The sequence below is a fragment of the Coturnix japonica genome, chromosome 4 (genome assembly GCF_001577835.2).
Source record: "Coturnix japonica isolate 7356 chromosome 4, Coturnix japonica 2.1, whole genome shotgun sequence".
Lineage (NCBI taxonomy): Eukaryota > Metazoa > Chordata > Aves > Galliformes > Phasianidae > Coturnix > Coturnix japonica.
Window position 1 is genome coordinate 3,269,426 of NC_029519.1, and position 16,003 is coordinate 3,285,428.

The 16,003-nt window shown below is 47.1% G+C and overlaps 1 protein-coding gene across 4 annotated transcripts in view; it reads left to right on the forward strand.

Annotated features, from left to right (window-relative positions):
- DOCK11 (dedicator of cytokinesis 11) overlaps positions 1 to 16,003 on the forward strand; it is a 67,039-nt gene that overhangs the window by 32,664 nt on the left and 18,372 nt on the right. For 3 of the 4 annotated variants that reach the window (XM_015860404.2, XM_015860400.2, XM_015860402.2), the window contains exons 25-40: positions 1,532 to 1,601; positions 1,680 to 1,805; positions 2,341 to 2,412; positions 2,496 to 2,642; positions 3,103 to 3,186; positions 3,380 to 3,491; positions 6,304 to 6,482; positions 8,413 to 8,529; positions 9,083 to 9,158; positions 9,289 to 9,383; positions 11,682 to 11,793; positions 11,932 to 11,998; positions 12,331 to 12,378; positions 13,328 to 13,470; positions 13,659 to 13,774; positions 15,187 to 15,324. In XM_015860404.2, the coding sequence (XP_015715890.1) occupies positions 1,532 to 1,601; positions 1,680 to 1,805; positions 2,341 to 2,412; positions 2,496 to 2,642; positions 3,103 to 3,186; positions 3,380 to 3,491; positions 6,304 to 6,482; positions 8,413 to 8,529; positions 9,083 to 9,158; positions 9,289 to 9,383; positions 11,682 to 11,793; positions 11,932 to 11,998; positions 12,331 to 12,378; positions 13,328 to 13,470; positions 13,659 to 13,774; positions 15,187 to 15,324 (1,702 nt within the window). The remainder of the gene's footprint in view (positions 1 to 1,531; positions 1,602 to 1,679; positions 1,806 to 2,340; positions 2,413 to 2,495; positions 2,643 to 3,102; positions 3,187 to 3,379; positions 3,492 to 6,303; positions 6,483 to 8,412; positions 8,530 to 9,082; positions 9,159 to 9,288; positions 9,384 to 11,681; positions 11,794 to 11,931; positions 11,999 to 12,330; positions 12,379 to 13,327; positions 13,471 to 13,658; positions 13,775 to 15,186; positions 15,325 to 16,003) is intronic. The other variant, XM_015860401.2, reaches the window with a different exon arrangement.

Below are 16,003 nucleotides of genomic sequence, written 5' to 3' on the forward strand. Positions count from 1 at the left end.
CACCTTTCTGTTCTACTCGTGGTCCCTGTGCCTGTAAACTGGTGGTGCATTAAACACATACAATTTCCTCCTCTGGCACTTCCTCCATACTGCAGTGCAGAGGGGGATGCTGGATGCCGCACTGTGGAGGTTTTGCTCCAACTCCAGGTCATGTGCAGCTAAAAGCATTTCCCTCCAGTGAATCCAAAGGTCAGAGGCTGAGCCCTGGGTCCCCGGGGATGTAGGACACTTTGTAGTCGCAGTCCTGTAGCATGGGCAGTGGTGGCTCCTCCTGCGAGGAACACACTCCCACTCTGCTAAGGACAGAGGACACCTCCTGGCTGATCAGTTCCCGTGTGTCCCAATTTTTTCTGGCTTGATCCTTTCCCATTTGTCATTAGCTCTCTATTAATGACAACTGTTTTCCTATCTGGGATTTCAGAGTGGAATTTCAAATGCCGCCGTATCTGATAAACGGCTTGTAAACTCGCTGTGGTTTGGCCCGCGGGGTCTGTGACAGTGTGCAACAGTTTGTTGTTCTCTCTGACTTGGACTGGAATGTAAATCTCTGATATTGGCTTGGGAAACCAGGCTCTTGCTGCCTTCGTCAGCTACCTGGAGTGCTTCCAGAGGGCTGGCATGTTCTCCAGGGGCTGTGTGTCCCCAGTGAACTGTCAGACAACAGCTTGAAAATAATCCAGAGTGTGTAACTAGGGGCAAGAGAAGATATATATGCTAGTTCAGTAAAAAAAGAGCTTTCAGAAATAGTAAATTTGGGAGTTTAGCAACAGTGTAGAGTTTGGGGATTCAGTATATAACAACCATAGAGATTTTTTCCCCCTTCTCTGCAAAGATTTTGTGGTTGTTTTGTTTTGTTTTGTTTTGTTTATTTGCATCGTGTTTATTATTATTTATTTGATGTAATGCTGCAGCTGTAATAGTCATTCATACCATTATTAGGACGGGGCTCACGATGAGGAGAAACTCAGTGTGCCATGAAGCACAGAGTGTGGATGAATCTGCAGCATGTGCATTAGGCAAAATTGAGTTTGTTCTCCTTGTAGCTACTCTGGAGATGCAGCCACTGTTGGGCAACACCAGCCAAAGAGAACTGGCTGAGAGCAGATGAACTGCATTGTTTTTGTTTTTGACTTACCTAACCCCTCAGTGTTGTTCAGGCGCCCAATGCTCACTGCAATATGGGTGTAAGTAGCTGCAGGCTTTCATGCTGGCATGCATGAAGAATAGGATGTGTCCCCCGCAGGGAATCCTCCACTTCACCTCCTTGTGCAGGGAGCACTGAGCACTGAAGGCAGCAGGGCTGGGTGACACCAAGAGAAGAGGCTTTGAGTGCTCAGTGAGGAGGCTGAGCTATGGCAAGGATGGTGCAGCCACAGGAGCTGTGAGGGACCCTGGCCTGCAAATACTGGCTGAAAGAAAACAAACAGTGTTGAGGCTTTTGGGTGGAGCAGAATAGGTCACACGTGGTTTCTGCTTTTGTGTGTGGGAGGAACTTGCCCTCACGTTGCATGCTGAACACGTTTCTCCCCAGGGTTCTTCTGCACATTGTGTCCAAGTGCCACGAGGAAGGCCTAGACCACTACTTGCGCTCCTTCATTAAGGTCAGTCACGGCTCGCTGCTCCATGCAGCTCCGTGCTGGAGCAGACACACTGCTGACACTGTCCTTCTTGCCTCCCAGTATGTCTTCCGAGCTGAGAAACCCAGTGTGACGCAGGCAAAGATGACCCATGAAATCCTGGTCCTTTCCATGGCCACGATCTTGAAGCAATCAGCAGATTTTCTCGCCATCAATAAACTGCTCAAGGTGAAGTACGGGTAGTGTTTGGTTGCCTGAGGTGGAAGGGAGGAAAAAAGAATCTGTTACAAAGCCAAACATTTCCATCCATCCAATCCCACCACAGGAGCAAAGCTACCAGAACAGCTCCTTGTATCTGTGTCCATGAGGTTCTCCCCTTACAACAAAAAGACAAATTCTGGCAAGGAGCTCGCTGTGTTAAGTCTCATGGCCAGCCATAACCAAGGGCTTTGCCTATTTTACCACTTTTCTTCAAGCCAGACAGGGGAGTAAAACTGAGCTGCTGCCCCTCTGGGCATGGCTGGACCCCAAATAATGCTGGCTCCTTGCAGGGGTGCTGGGGGGTGCTGAGGGGATGGAGCCGTTCCTACCCCAGGTAGCAAAGTGTGCTTCCAGGTGCCTTCCCACGCTGAGCTGGCTGCTGAGCACAGCCACGCTTGCAAAATGCCATCTGAATGCAAACTCTCCCTCCCACACTGCTTTTTCCCCACGTAGCGTGTTTGATCCTGTTGAGAAAAGTAATAGTATTTTTTGTTTGTTCCAGTACTCGTGGTTTTTCTTTGAAGCACTGGCAAAGTCCATGGCAATATATCTACTGGAGGAAAACAAAATCAAGGTAAAAAATGAATCTGTTCAATGCTGCAGTACAGAACCACCATAAACAAACCCTCCTTTTTTACCCAACACTTTTGCTTTCAGCTGCCCAGGGCCCAGCGGTTCCCAGACTCCTACCAGCACGCCCTTCACTCTCTGCTGCTTGCCATCATCCCACATGTGACCATACGCTATAATGAAATCCCCGAAGAATCCCGAAATGCCAATTTTAGCTTGGCCAACTTCCTGAAGGTCGGCAGTTTCTTTCATTCTCCCAGGCTTTAATCGGCATTATACACATATATAGAAATAAGTAGCACACAAGCACATGTGTCCTTACTGTCTCATCCCTTACGTTTCTTTGGTGATAAAAACTTCAGGGAGTTTCTTTCTTCCCTAGAAAAGACACTACCTTTCTGATAGACTCTGGCTCTCTATATGCTATGTAGGGCATTCAGTCCTGCCTAGCAGCTGTTCAAAACCTGAGATGAAATACACATGTTCTCATTTTACATATTTCTGTTGTTTGCTGGAAATTTAAGTGAGGTCATCTAAATAATCTCAGAAAAAAATGGGAGCAAATGGATTTTGGGAAGTCAGCAGCAACCCAGAAGATCAAATCTGGCTGCTGGCGGGGTGGTGGCATGGAGATGATTTAGGGTGATTGCTTTCTCTTTTAATGACTGGTGACTTTCCGCTTTGTCTTCTGCAGCGCTGTTTGACCTTTATGGACAGAGGGTTTGTTTTTAACCTGATCAATGATTACATTTCTGGATTCAGCCCTAAAGACCCCAAGGTGAGCAATACATTTCTTGGAAGTTTGTATGTGTCTGCACCAATCAAAGCTCTGCAGTGATTATTTCATACCATGAAATTCTTGCCATTAATCACAGAGTTGCACTGAATCTGTGCAAGAAACACAACTAGAAGCAAATAAGCAAAGCTGAAAACATATTTTGTGTTTGCTCAGTTTTGTTTCTTTTTCTCAGCTGCTGGTTGAATACAAGTTTGAATTTCTTCAAACCATTTGCAATCATGAGCACTACATTCCTCTGAACTTACCGATGACCTTTTCCAAACCCAAGCTGCAGAGAGCTCAAGGTATGTCTTTTCTCAAGGGACTGGCTAGAAAGCTATGGTGTGTCTTTCTCGATGGCTTCAGAGCAAGCATAACTTGGTTTAGTGTCAAGGCAATGTATGCCCAGGTTAGCCTGACTGACATTAATTTCAGGAGAAGATGCTGTTCTGGCAGTGCTGCCTTAGTCAGCTCCAGAATGGTCTGCAATTGGTCTGTACAGTATTTCCTACATTTAAGTTTGCAAAGGATTAACAACATCCAAAAGAAACTGCCCCTATTTCAGTCTGTACAGATTGTGCAAGTCTAATCCTTTGTACCCACAACTGCCAGCGTCCGAAGGGTGTCCCATCAGCTAGAGTCACAGCAAACAGAGGTACAGGAGAACAGACTGCATTCACTGCTCCGCTCTCAGCTCTTTTTGTGGCTTTCTGCTTTCAGTTTGAGCAGGAGTAGGGCTGTGCTCAAGCCTGGGCTAAACGCAGCCAGCAGAAGTCTTGAGCCTGTGCCAATCCTCAGTGCATACCATGCTTATACAGTGGCACAGTGCACACCCAGCCCGTTCCCACTGTCACACCACACCTCCTCCGCTCCTGGTGTTGTTCTCTGCAGGGCAAATGAGGTTTGCAAAGTGCTTAAACTGAAGTGTCGTGCAAATGTGGATAGCTGCAGCCATGCAACCACCGTGCTGAGTGCAGGACACACCTTAACAGCCTCCTTTGGTTTATATAGACAGACCTTTATGCTCTCTGGGTCCTGGTTTCTCACCTGTGCTAGATAATTAGAATGCAGATTGCCAGCTCTGGGTGCAAGTAGCCTGGCCAAGTACCAGAGAGGAAAGTGAAGTTTGGAATTCCCCATGTGAAAGCCCAGTGGATTTATTTTGGTGGAGGTGAGGAAATGTCTGGGTGTGCCTCCATGTGCAGCCATGCAGACCATGGAGTGGTTCCCTTTGCACCCAGGTAACAGAAGCAGCAATAGCTCTTGAGTTTCCTTAATTCTGGTGTGTCTGATTGCTCTGAGCTTCCTCTGGGCCGGCTGCTGATCTCTTACATCAGTCTGGCTACTTGACTGGCGTAGTTTAACAAAGTGCACTGCTAGAAATGGCTGAGATAGAGAAAAGCACACAGCCATGGTGCCTCCCCTCTGCTTGTTAGCAGCATGTTAACACAAGGGTGCTCTTCTTTGGTTAACATTCACCTTTGTGTTTGCAGTGGTGAAACTGAAAACTGTAGGAGCAGCTCAGCTTTCCTCCTCAGTATTACTGTGACCAGGACCTGCCAGTCAAGGTTTTGTTTTTCAAATATCCTCAGGTATTTGTGCCCTTGTGGTGGTAGCAAAGAACCCATGAGATTGCCAGGAGTTGGAAGTTAAGCAAGTGCCTTGGGAAAAAAAGCATTAAAACATGACACACTGTCCAATTTCTCCATGCCTGGAGAAACTTTACTTACTCCTGCTTACTTTTGCTGTCTTTATATTTGTTCCTTTTCTTTTTACTTGCAAATTAGATATTTTTTCATGTGCTGTGGAGCAGATCACTCCAGTAGGTCGGTCCGATTTGGATCACTGAGTCCTCTAATGTCCAATTAAATTAAATATTCAGTCTCCAGTCAGTCAGCTTGTATCCAGCTAATGAAGTAACCATGATGTGTGACACTTGGGCATTTGCTAACATGACTAACAATGAAAGCTAGATAATACTCCAAATTGCTTTCTCTTTCCTCTGAATCAGATTTTCACAAGCCAGTAAGGGCAATTTATGAATCAGCCAACAATCTGAAAGTATTTTTTGTGTGGAACAGTGCTGTTGGAGCCTTTGGGCCGGGACTTCCAAAGCTGTGTGTGCACCACAGGAAAGCTTTCACACCTGTGGGCTTTTCAAAAACACATCAGAGCTGAGCACACGGGGTTTGTGCCGTCTGGGGGAGGAACACACAGCTTTGAGGTTATCCCTCTGGGAGGCTCAGTGCTGTAATGCAACAGTCAAACAGTGCCTGCTGCGGCTCTGATTAGGCAGATGGGCTGCCTGAAAGAGATAATGGTGTCAGGGCAAGGTCATCCGTAGCAGCCTGAGTGCACATGCAACCCACACTGAAATCTGTGTCTCTGTCGCTTTTCCGCTGCATTATCCGAGCAAGTCAGTGACACTGATGCCTTAACGTGTTGCAGCCACCCCTTTGATCACAGCATAGATACAGCCTGAATCCATGTGAGATGCAGAGTGCGAGTCAGATCATCAGGATGGTTTGGTACTGAGCTGCCTTTCTCCGTGGAGCTGTGCTCAGAGTTTGCTGGCAGGGAGCTAACGGAGCCTCACAGCTCCTGGCACACAGCTCTCTGGAACCCTGCCCTGCTTCCCGAGTCCTACAGTGGGGCTGTGTAAACTACTGGAGGTCACTTGGCACCTCGTCCTTGTTTGCATCCCTCACTTAAGCAGTGTTTGCCTCTGCTCTGCACTCTGACCCTGGTGCTAGCACGGGGTTCTTGTAGCTGTGCTGCCTTTCCCTGTTTCATCCATCTCTGACTTTACAACTGGTCCTCAGAGCACTGAGCTTTGCAAAGCATTGCGCTGCACAAATCCTTCCTTTAGCTGCTGCTGAGATGGTGAGGGCTGGAATTAATGCCTCGCCTGAACTGGGAGATAACACATTCTTTCATATTACTTAGTGGTTGAGAAAGCTGTCATCAGTTCAGGCTTCATTGAAAGATCACTGCACTGTAGAATAGAGTGAGATGGACTGTACCCATGAACTGTTGTGACTTACTTGACCGTTCTGTCTCAGCCTAAACAGATCTTTGGAACAGTTCCCTTAACCATTGCTTTGCTGTTTCTTTCAGATGTAAATCTTGAATACAGTTTAACTGATGAGTATTGCAGGCATCATTTCCTGGTGGGGATGCTTCTCAGAGAAACCTCTGTTGCCTTGCAGGACAACTATGATATCAGATATATGGCCATCACGGTCTTAAAAAATCTCTTGATAAAGCATGCCTTCGACAACAGATACCAGCACAAGGTCAGGCATATTTTCTTGGCTTTTAAATGTAAAAGGTCTCAAATGTTATGGAAAAATTGTCAGTTTTAGATTTTGTATGGTGCACTGAGGGTGCTCTCATTACTGTTCAGGGAGCTGTTTTAAGTTACAGTTAAGGCATTACAGGAATAGCTCTGAGAAATGGTCAGGAATACAAATAATGTGGTGTGATAACTGCAGAGCTCTTATCCATGCTGAGTATTTACATAATAAAGCCCTGAGCCATTAAAGGACCAGAAAGTGCCCTTAGCCAAGAGGCTGTTCAAAGTTAAGCAACGTCAATGGTCTTCTGGACTTGGACTTAAATTAATATCCTGCATTAAAGTACTATAATTAGGAAGCAGGGCTGATCTCTGTTACAAGTCAGCCGCATGTTTTGCCAATTAGTGAGCCAGAAGAGAGGATCTGTGGATTCTCACGAGATGCTGGATTTCCGCTGGGGAGTTTTCAGCTTCCTTTGGTCAGAGGCTCAGCCTGTGGTATTGCTGAGAGCTTGGAGATGGGCTTGTTTTCTTTCTTGATACTGATCCCTGCTGAAACATATGTCCTTGAAAGTGCTGAGCTACCAGCACAGACACTTATGTGTCCTTGCTGTAGGTTGTAAACATGCCTCTGTTTAGAGTTTAGCTCTTAAAATTGCTCCTCATTTACTGCATTCAGTGTTTTACCTTGGAATATGGATAGCATCCAGGACACAAAAGGTGGGAGGCACGACTCAAATGCACGAGGGATTCCTGCCCCTCTGCATGGACTGGAGCCAGCTCCTCTCTTCTTCCTTCTCTGCACCTTCAGCAGCATAACTGGAAGGGCTGAGTGGAAGGTGGTCTTGTTTCTCTCTGCAGCAAGGAGCCTTGCATATAGAAAAGGCCAAACAGACTGCTTTTGATCATTTCAAAGCTTTATAAGCAATCTGCATCAGTTAATTCAAGTTAATCCCTTCCTCCAAACTGTTTTAACTAGAAGTGTTTGCTGTGGAGAATTCCCAACTGGAAGCAATATTCAGCACCTCTCAAGAAGCAAATGTTTTTATTTCATTACTGCTGGGTGTTGCACTTCAAAATGGAGCTGTGAAGTGCCAGTTAAAGAGTTAGGAAATCCGGGATTGTGTGGAATCCTGTATGTTTGGTGGCCCTCCTAGGCAGGGAGGTTGGAACTACATGATCCTTGAGGTCCCTTCCAACCCGGGTCATTCTGTATTTCTGTATTTCTGTGTGTCCAGGCCTGGGGCCCTCAGCACAAGGATGGCATGGAGCTGTTGGAGCGGGTCCAGAGGGAGTCATGATGATGCTCAGAGGGCTGCAGCATCTCTCCTCTGGAGAAAGGCTGAAGGGGCTGGGCTTGCTTAGCCTGGGAGAGAATCCACAGAGACCTCACTGCGGTCTTCCAGCACTGAAAGGGGCTTATGAGCAGAGGGGAACTGACTCTTTACATGGTCTGATAGTGACAGGACAAGGGGGAATGGTTTTAAACTAAAAGAGGGAACATTTAGGTTAGATGTTAGGAGGAAATTTTTCACTCAGAGGGTGGTGAGGCCCTGGCAGTGCCCAGAGCTGTAGGTGCCCCATCCCTAGAGGTGCCCAAGGCCATGGATAGGGCTCTGAGCATCCTGAGCTGGTGCCTGTTTTGGTGAGTGGCAACCAACCCATGCCAGGAGGGTTGAAACTAGATGGTATTTAAGGTCCCAACCAACCTAAGCCATTCTATGATTCATTCTATGATTCTATGATTTGTTTGTCATGCTTCCTGTACAACTGGGAATGTCATTCAGCCCCCAGAAGCCCTCATTTCCCAGAGCTCATTGCCAGAAGGGTAATACCCACTGGTGGCACATGCACACTTTGGCTGAAGAGTTTCCTTTTTTCACTTTGTGGAATCCCTGAGCTCTTACCTCTGTTCCTCCCCCCTTTTGTAGAACCAGCAAGCCAAAATAGTCCAGCTTTACCTGCCACTGCTGGGGCTGCTGCTGGAAAACATCCAGCGTGTGGCCGGCCGTGACGTGCTCATCTCCTGCACAGCTGCCTCCAGCCCTGTGAGTACAGCCCAGCAACCCAAGTGGGCTTCTTTTTTTCCCCCCCATCCAGTAATGTGCTTGTTTATTTCATTTGACCTTTTTCCTGTGTCAGTTCTCTATCTGCTGCATCACTGTTTTCTTTGCTATTGTGTATATATTGCTATGGCACACAACTTGCTGTGCAGAGAGGTAAGTCCCTCCAAGTGTGATGAGCTGGAACAGAACTCAGCTCCCATCTGCCTCCTAGATGGGCTCAGGCTTGCAGATGAGGCTTCCCTGTTTGTTTGGGGCAAAGCAGCAACAGGAGTAAAACAAACAAAAAAAAAAAGTCTGAATAAAAATAACATCAATTCAAGTGATGACAACTGAAAGGGAACAAGCTGCCATCACTTCCTTTAATATGCCTTGATGTGCTACTCCCAAGGGTGTTCGTTTCCTTATTAAGGATGTGAGGAATTATCACCTGCGTTTTAAAAACTGTTCCAATTTTCCTTCTTATTCCATTATTCTCTTCTATAAAAGAACAGGTGTTATCTTCTGTTGGTCACAAAAACCTCGTATTACTTTGCAGGCATCCAGGGATGAATTCATCTGCAATTTCGCATCCCCCTCAAACAGATCCAGCCTGATTGCGGACAAGGATTCAGGTAAATTAAGTCTTCTAAAATTCTACTTTTGCTTTTATTTTCAATGCAACTACCACCAGTCCTTGGCAATGTGATGTGTTGAGTGTGGGTGCAAACTGCATCACTTGGGGTCTGTGCTTTTTTTTTTCAGCAGCACTTCCAAATGGCCATGGGATGAAACGAGAGGACTCAAAAGGATCCCTGAACTCAGAGGGCACAACTGGTTCCCCGGATCAGAGTGAAAATGTAACGTATCCGGGGTTAGAAAGGACAGCGCTCACTGCACCTGCCTGTGGGCTGTGCACAGGCTGTGTTAGATAAGGGGGACAGAAAACGATTGGCAACAATAAAAGAAAGAGCTTGTAAATACCAGGGAGACCTCGCTGTGGCCTTCCAGTATTTGAAAGGAGCATATAAACAGGAGTGGAAACATCTGTTTACAAGGGTGGACAGTGATAGGACAAGGGGGAATGGTTTTAAACTGAGACAGGGGAGGTTTAGGTTGGATCTTAGGAGGAAGTTTTCCACCCAGAGGGTGGTGACGCACTGGAACAGGTTGCCCAAGAAGGCTGTGGATGCCCCATCCCTGCAGGCATTCAAGGCCAGGCCAGGCTGGATGTGGTTGTTCATGGCCCTGCACATAACAGGGAGTTGGAACCAGATGATCATTGTGTTACTTTTTAACTGATGCCATTCTATGATTCATTGTATGATTCTATGAAATACCTCTGTTTGGAAACAAACAGATTAATAGTAGCAGAAGTTAGACTTACTGATCTGGTATGCTTTCCCTCTTCAAAAGCCTCTGAGACAAAAATGTAAGCGTTGGCAAATTATTTATGAATTACAAAATCCACGAGGAAATTCTCTGCTTCCACAGTGCACGTAACCTCACACAGATGTGTTCCTTGTGCTGGGATAGAGCTGAGCCCGGTCAGCACACACTGAGCGGTGCTAGGAACTGGTTTCAACACAGCTGGGAGGCAAAGCACCATGATATGAGACCTGGTGGCTGCTGATGTGAGAGATGAGATACTGGTAGGAAAATCAGCACAGGGTAATACTCACAGTCATAAACTTGCAGAAGGTGACACCACACAGAGGTCTGCCCGCAGTATCCAGATGGTGTGTGCTCTCCTTGTTGGCAGATTGCACGCATGGAAATCAGTATTTGTGCAGACCAGCTCCTGGTTTGCCTTCAGGTGCTCTCCAGATGTGTTGGGTTGGCACAGATCCTTGATGCAGCTTTACAAATATTGGCCCTTCCAACGAGCAAGGCAAAGCAATGCTTATCTGGGCTCCTGCTGGCTGTGTCCTGACACGCTCAGGAGAGGTGGGGCTCCCCCGGCAAGAATCACAAGGCTGCAGAACCAAGCAAAGCCAATCGCCTGAGCATCACACTGCTCACATTCAGCAGAGCTCAGAGCATGTGCTTCCACCCTGCTGGCAGCAACACCTGGCTGGGTTTGCAGGAAGCGTTTGGCTTTCAGCTCACCTTATCCCCACAGCCAGGCACGCTCATCCGTGTCCTTGAAGGTATATTTTTCAGAGTAGTAGAAAATAACTTCTCTGTCAATGCATATCACTTCCTCGAAGCCCTGTAAGAGCAATGCAGCGTGAAGGAGCACAGCTTTAAGGCTCTGTGTGGGAGCAGACATTGTTTATTGCGGTTCTGTTGGAGTGTACGCTGTCTGGACAGTTTGGCATGGTCAGCAGCACAGTTCTCGCCATAGCACTGTATCTCCAGCCCTAATCTGAATGTTTAACTCTGTGTTCTTATGAATCACGTCCATAGCCTGCCCCAGAATAAACAACACATACAATCTGTGGGTCCGTTTCCAAACATGTGAGGCACAGCTTTAAGAGAAGCGTCCTCCTTAGAGCTTAATTGTATCCGTTTGCCAGAGGATATGACTAGGGCAAGCACAGAGAATGCCAAATGACGTGGTACAACTTTCAAAGTCCCCTCTTTCCCATCGCAGAGTGCCCAAGCCTTCCTTTCCCTCAAACACTGACAACAGAAGGCTTTCACTTGTGTTTGCCTAACTCATGAAAGAGGAGGGGGAAAAAGCAAAAGACACTCCCAAAACTCAGGAGGAAAAAACAAAATGGTTCTGAAGAGGGAAGTTCCTGTTTCTTTAGTTACTGACATTTTGGTTTGATGTGTACATATTTAACAAAAAGATTCTTGCTTTAAACCATGAAAACAAATGACTTTTGTTTGGCAAAAGCTGACTTCGGAAATCTCACAGAGCTCAGATGCTGTAGTGAGCTGGAGCAATAGCAAGGCTGTCATGCACTTTGCTGGATAAGGCATCCTTCTCTACCCAGATGTTTGTTTTCTGGGCAAAGAAAGCTTTGGCTGGATTTCCAGACTGCCCATCTTTAGATGGGATGTGTCCAAGGCATCTCCTATGACATGCTGTTGAGGACAGGAGGAGCGCTGGTGCATCTGGCACATGCCAGATTGGTTGTGTCTGTGCTCAGGCACAGCCCAGATGCCCGTGGCCACGGGGCCTCCACGTGACCTTCCTGTCCCATTAGATCCGCAGAAGCTCCACGAGGAGCAGCGTGTCCCACTGCAGCCGCCTGGACCAGTTTGAGATCCGCACACTCCTGATGTGCTACCTCTACATTGTGAAGATGATCTCTGAAGGTTAGTGCCTTTTGCTCCTTATGGGGTGTACCAGAGGGCAGCCAGAAAGACAAGAAGCAGTCATGGGCTGCTTGGGTCTATGAGGTCCCTTTTCTGTTAAAAGAAAAGAATCTCGATGTGTTTCTTTCTCTCTCTCAGATACACTTTTAGCCTACTGGAACAAATTCTCACCCCAAGAACTGATCAACGTCCTTGTGCTTCTGGAGTGAGTATCACAAGGCTGCAGTTCAAACCCTACGCCTCTGTGCTGGCAGCGAGGAAGAAGTGAGTGCAGCTGCTTCTCAGGATGCACAGAGCCCTGCAGAGCACTAGAAGGTCTGGCCAGGGTGCGAGGAGGTGGCACAGCAGCAGATAGCTGGGGAGTCAGCGGTGCACCAGGGAGTTCAGAAGCAAGGGTCTGAGGTCTCGCAGTACATGAATATAGACCCCAAACTCTCACGTGTGGAAGAGTGCGTCCACTGACAAGGATCAGGAAGACTTTAAATGTTCTGATTGTTCCTGAATCTGTAACATTTTTCTTTCTTTCTTTCTTTCTAGAGTGTGTTTATTTCACTTCAGATACGTGGGGAAGAGAAATATCGCCAGGTACAGTGCACTTCAATCTGGGGTTGGGGGCCCTCCCCATGCTCCCTGCTGCAGCTCAGGCAGGAAGGGAGTATTCACACCCACACTGGGCAAACCCTAGCAGGCAGGAAGTCTGTGGGGCCATGCTGGGACTCAGCTCAGTGACATGCAATGAGCAGAGTCCTCTCCTTGTAGCACCCTTTCTCCTTCCCTCCCCTCTAGCTCTTGCACTAGACTCCCAGCCCCAGGCACTCTCAGCTGCCTGCACAGGTTTGCAATGTACCCCACAGCTGGCTGCAGGTGAGACGTGAGGCATGGCTCCATCCTAGCCCTGTGAGCAGCAGCTCTGGTGTTCTTAGCTCTAAGGCAGGTGAGAGTAGCTCAGTCAGTACTGGGATGAGTCACATTAATGCATCAGAAAGAGGACAGGTCTCCAGGCAGGTGCCTCAAGTGTCATAGAATCACAGAATGGCTGAGGTTGGAAGGGGCCTTGAAGATCATTGAGCTACAAACCCTTGCTGTGGGCTGGGTGCCCCCCAGCAGGTCAGGCTGCCCATAGTCCATGGCCTTGTGCACCTCCAAGGATGGGGCACCTACAGCCTTTCTAGGCAACAGTGTCAGTTCTGGTGAGTGTCAGTGCCCTCTGCATAAAAAATTTCTTCCTAACATCTATCCTACGTTTCCCCTCTTTTAGTTTAAAGCCATTTCCCCTTATCACTGTTAGACCATGTAAAAAGTGCTTACAAGCTCTCCTCAAGTACTGAAAGGCCACAGTGAGGTCTCCCTGGAGCCTCCTCTCCTCCAAGCTAGTTCCCTCAACTGTTCTTCATGGGAGAGGTGCTCCAGCCTGCTGAGCACTTTTGTAGCCCTCCTCCAGACCTGCTCCAGCAGCTCCACGTCCTTCCTGTGCTGGGGCCCCCAGGTCTGGAGCAACCCTTGTCCCATCTGACAGCCTTCCTTCCCCTTGCAGGGTGCACGACGCCTGGGTGTCCAAGCATGTGGCAGCCGATAGGAAATCACAGACTATGCCAGCCCTTCGCAGCAGAGCTGGGGGGATGCAGGCACGGCTTCAGCACCTGGGCAGCTTGGACACATCCTTCACACTCAACCACAGTATGTACAGCAGAGCAAGGTGTGCCTGTGTCATATTAGTCTGTTCAAAAGTGCATGTGTCCACTGGTCACTTGCTCCTTGTTGCCCAGGGATGTGGGAAGGGAGAACCTTCTCTGAAACAGCATTTTGATTTTGTGGGAGCAGGAGTGCTGAGCACCACTTCCTCCTGATTCGCTTTCTATTCACAGATGCAGGCACCTCTGAAGCAGATATTGTGCACCAGGCATTGCTGGAGGGCAACATAGCCACCGAAGTGTGCCTGACAGTCCTGGACACCATCTCTTTTTTCACTCAGAGTTTCAAGGTCAGCTTTGAAATCAAAAGTGCCATAGAACAGTGTGCTGTGTGCCTGTTGCTTTCAGTGATCCGTTCCTTTAGACTGACAGATTGTGGAGTTGTTTACAGAAGTAAATCATTTGCAGCTTGTTGCATGGAATGTTTCATGAGCTTGCCAGGCAATTACGCAATATCTCCTAATTCCTTCAAAAAAGCAAGACTGGAGAAAACTATGTAGATGTTATGTCGTGATTGTACACATTAGCAAAATAGGCAAAAAGGAAACCACCATATAGAAAGGAGGGACCAGTGGAAAGGGAAATGAAGGTCTGGTATGCTTTCAACAGTCACTGTTTTCTACCATTAATTGCTTAGATTTAGATTTCTGTATATTGCTGCATGTGGATGTTTCCGGGGCTGAGGCATTCCAGCTGTACTTGACAGTCCAGATAGAACCAGTGCCTCTGGTAGAGGTCTTCCCCTCTATGTAGTGATTCACATTTGTGGCAGTCACTGACATCTGCAAGAATCAGAGCCTCTGTGATGGAGAGAAGCCCAGGCAGGCAATCAAGTACTGGCATACTGGTCTAGAAAAGCTCTTCCTTGAAGGTGGAGGAACTTGTGAGCAGAGATCCTCCAAAGAGCAGTGTGCTTTGCATGGTGTTGCAAGAATAGCTCTGTATTTCAGAATATGCACCACCAAGATTTCATTTTCAGATGTACTTAACAGCACAAAACAAATCATATCCTCTGCTTCTGTTACAGAGCGAAAAGGCCATCCTGGTGCTTCCAACTGCTGCACTGCAGTTTGGTAGCAGCAGAAGGATTTAGATGCAAGAGCTGAAGCGTGTTTTGTTTTCGCAGTTGCCTCTTTTTTAATATAGCTGAACCACAAAACAAAGTGATTTTCAAACCACAGGATAGGCTGCATTCCCTTCTGCTTTAATGGGCTTCTGCTTTGCTTTTACGGACATCCAGTGTCACCACACAGAAGTGTGCTGCAGTAAAAGTGCCGATGCTGTTCTATTGGCAGCATAAATAATTTCAATTAAAACATGTGGATCGTAAATAAAACACTTATTGAGACTCATAAAGCAAAATGGAGAAAACTGTGTGCAGTGTTGGTAACTGCCTGCTTCATTTAAAGCGTATCTGGGCCATTGGTGAACATTGGACAGAACACTGTCCAAACCCTAACTTGCTTTTGGAATAAGTGATGCGGTATTGACAGTGTCGTTTTATTCTCTTCTCTTAAAATCACCTCTGGCCAAATACTGTAAGTTTGTACTGATTGTGACAGCTTCTGGTTAGATTTTTACTGAAGGCTCTGCTCCACATCTGGGTTAAGAATTGATATGATTAATGGTGCAATATTATCTCCATCATTTTCACCTTCGGGCACAATGTTGTTGCAAAGTAAATTCTCTCATTGCTTTCCAGGTCCAGCTCTTAAGCAACGATGGCCACAATCCCCTCATGAAGAAGGTTTTTGATATTCATCTTGCTTTTCTGAAAAATGGGCAGTCGGAAGCAGCTCTTAAGCACGTGTTTGCCTCCCTGAGAGCCTTCATCAGCAAGGTACGTAACACACACCTGTGGGATTTCTGTAGGCATGGCCAAGGAGACCAGTATCTCCCGGCCTTGGCTTCAGGTAGGAGAGGGTAGCATGGCTGAACCAGTCCCTGCACTTTGCTGAGCTCAGAGCCATGGAGCACAGTGAGGCTGTCCAACTCTCTGAGCTCAAAGCCACAGCTAACCACACCAGAGCAGTGTTTGATGCTATTGCTGGCATTTCCTTCCATGTTTGTCACAAGATACCACTTCTCGTAAGTCTGTTTTCGATACCGGAGGTACACGCAAGTTCCATTGCTTCCAAGCTGCATGGTTATAATAAAATGAATGAAAAGCTGTGGAGTCACTGAACGCAACACTTTGTTAATGAGGTAAATTTGTGTGGCTTGAGATTGCAGCCAGGCAGCCCAGCATGTGATGGATATGCAGCAATTATTTCCGAAGGAGGTCTTGCACAACTCAATGAACAAAGTTTGTTATAAGACAGAGACATCTAAAGCTGTTTTTCAAAAATGGAAACAGCCTGTGCTATGAATGTTTTCCTGTAACCATGCAGCAAAGCTAAGAGCTAATATGAATATGTCTAGGACTGATGTTTGGTTTGTCCTGAGCAGATAGACCAAAAGCAGAAAATGCAGAAGTCTCACTAGCTGGCTGGCTCCAGACATTACAGTTTCCTACTTGA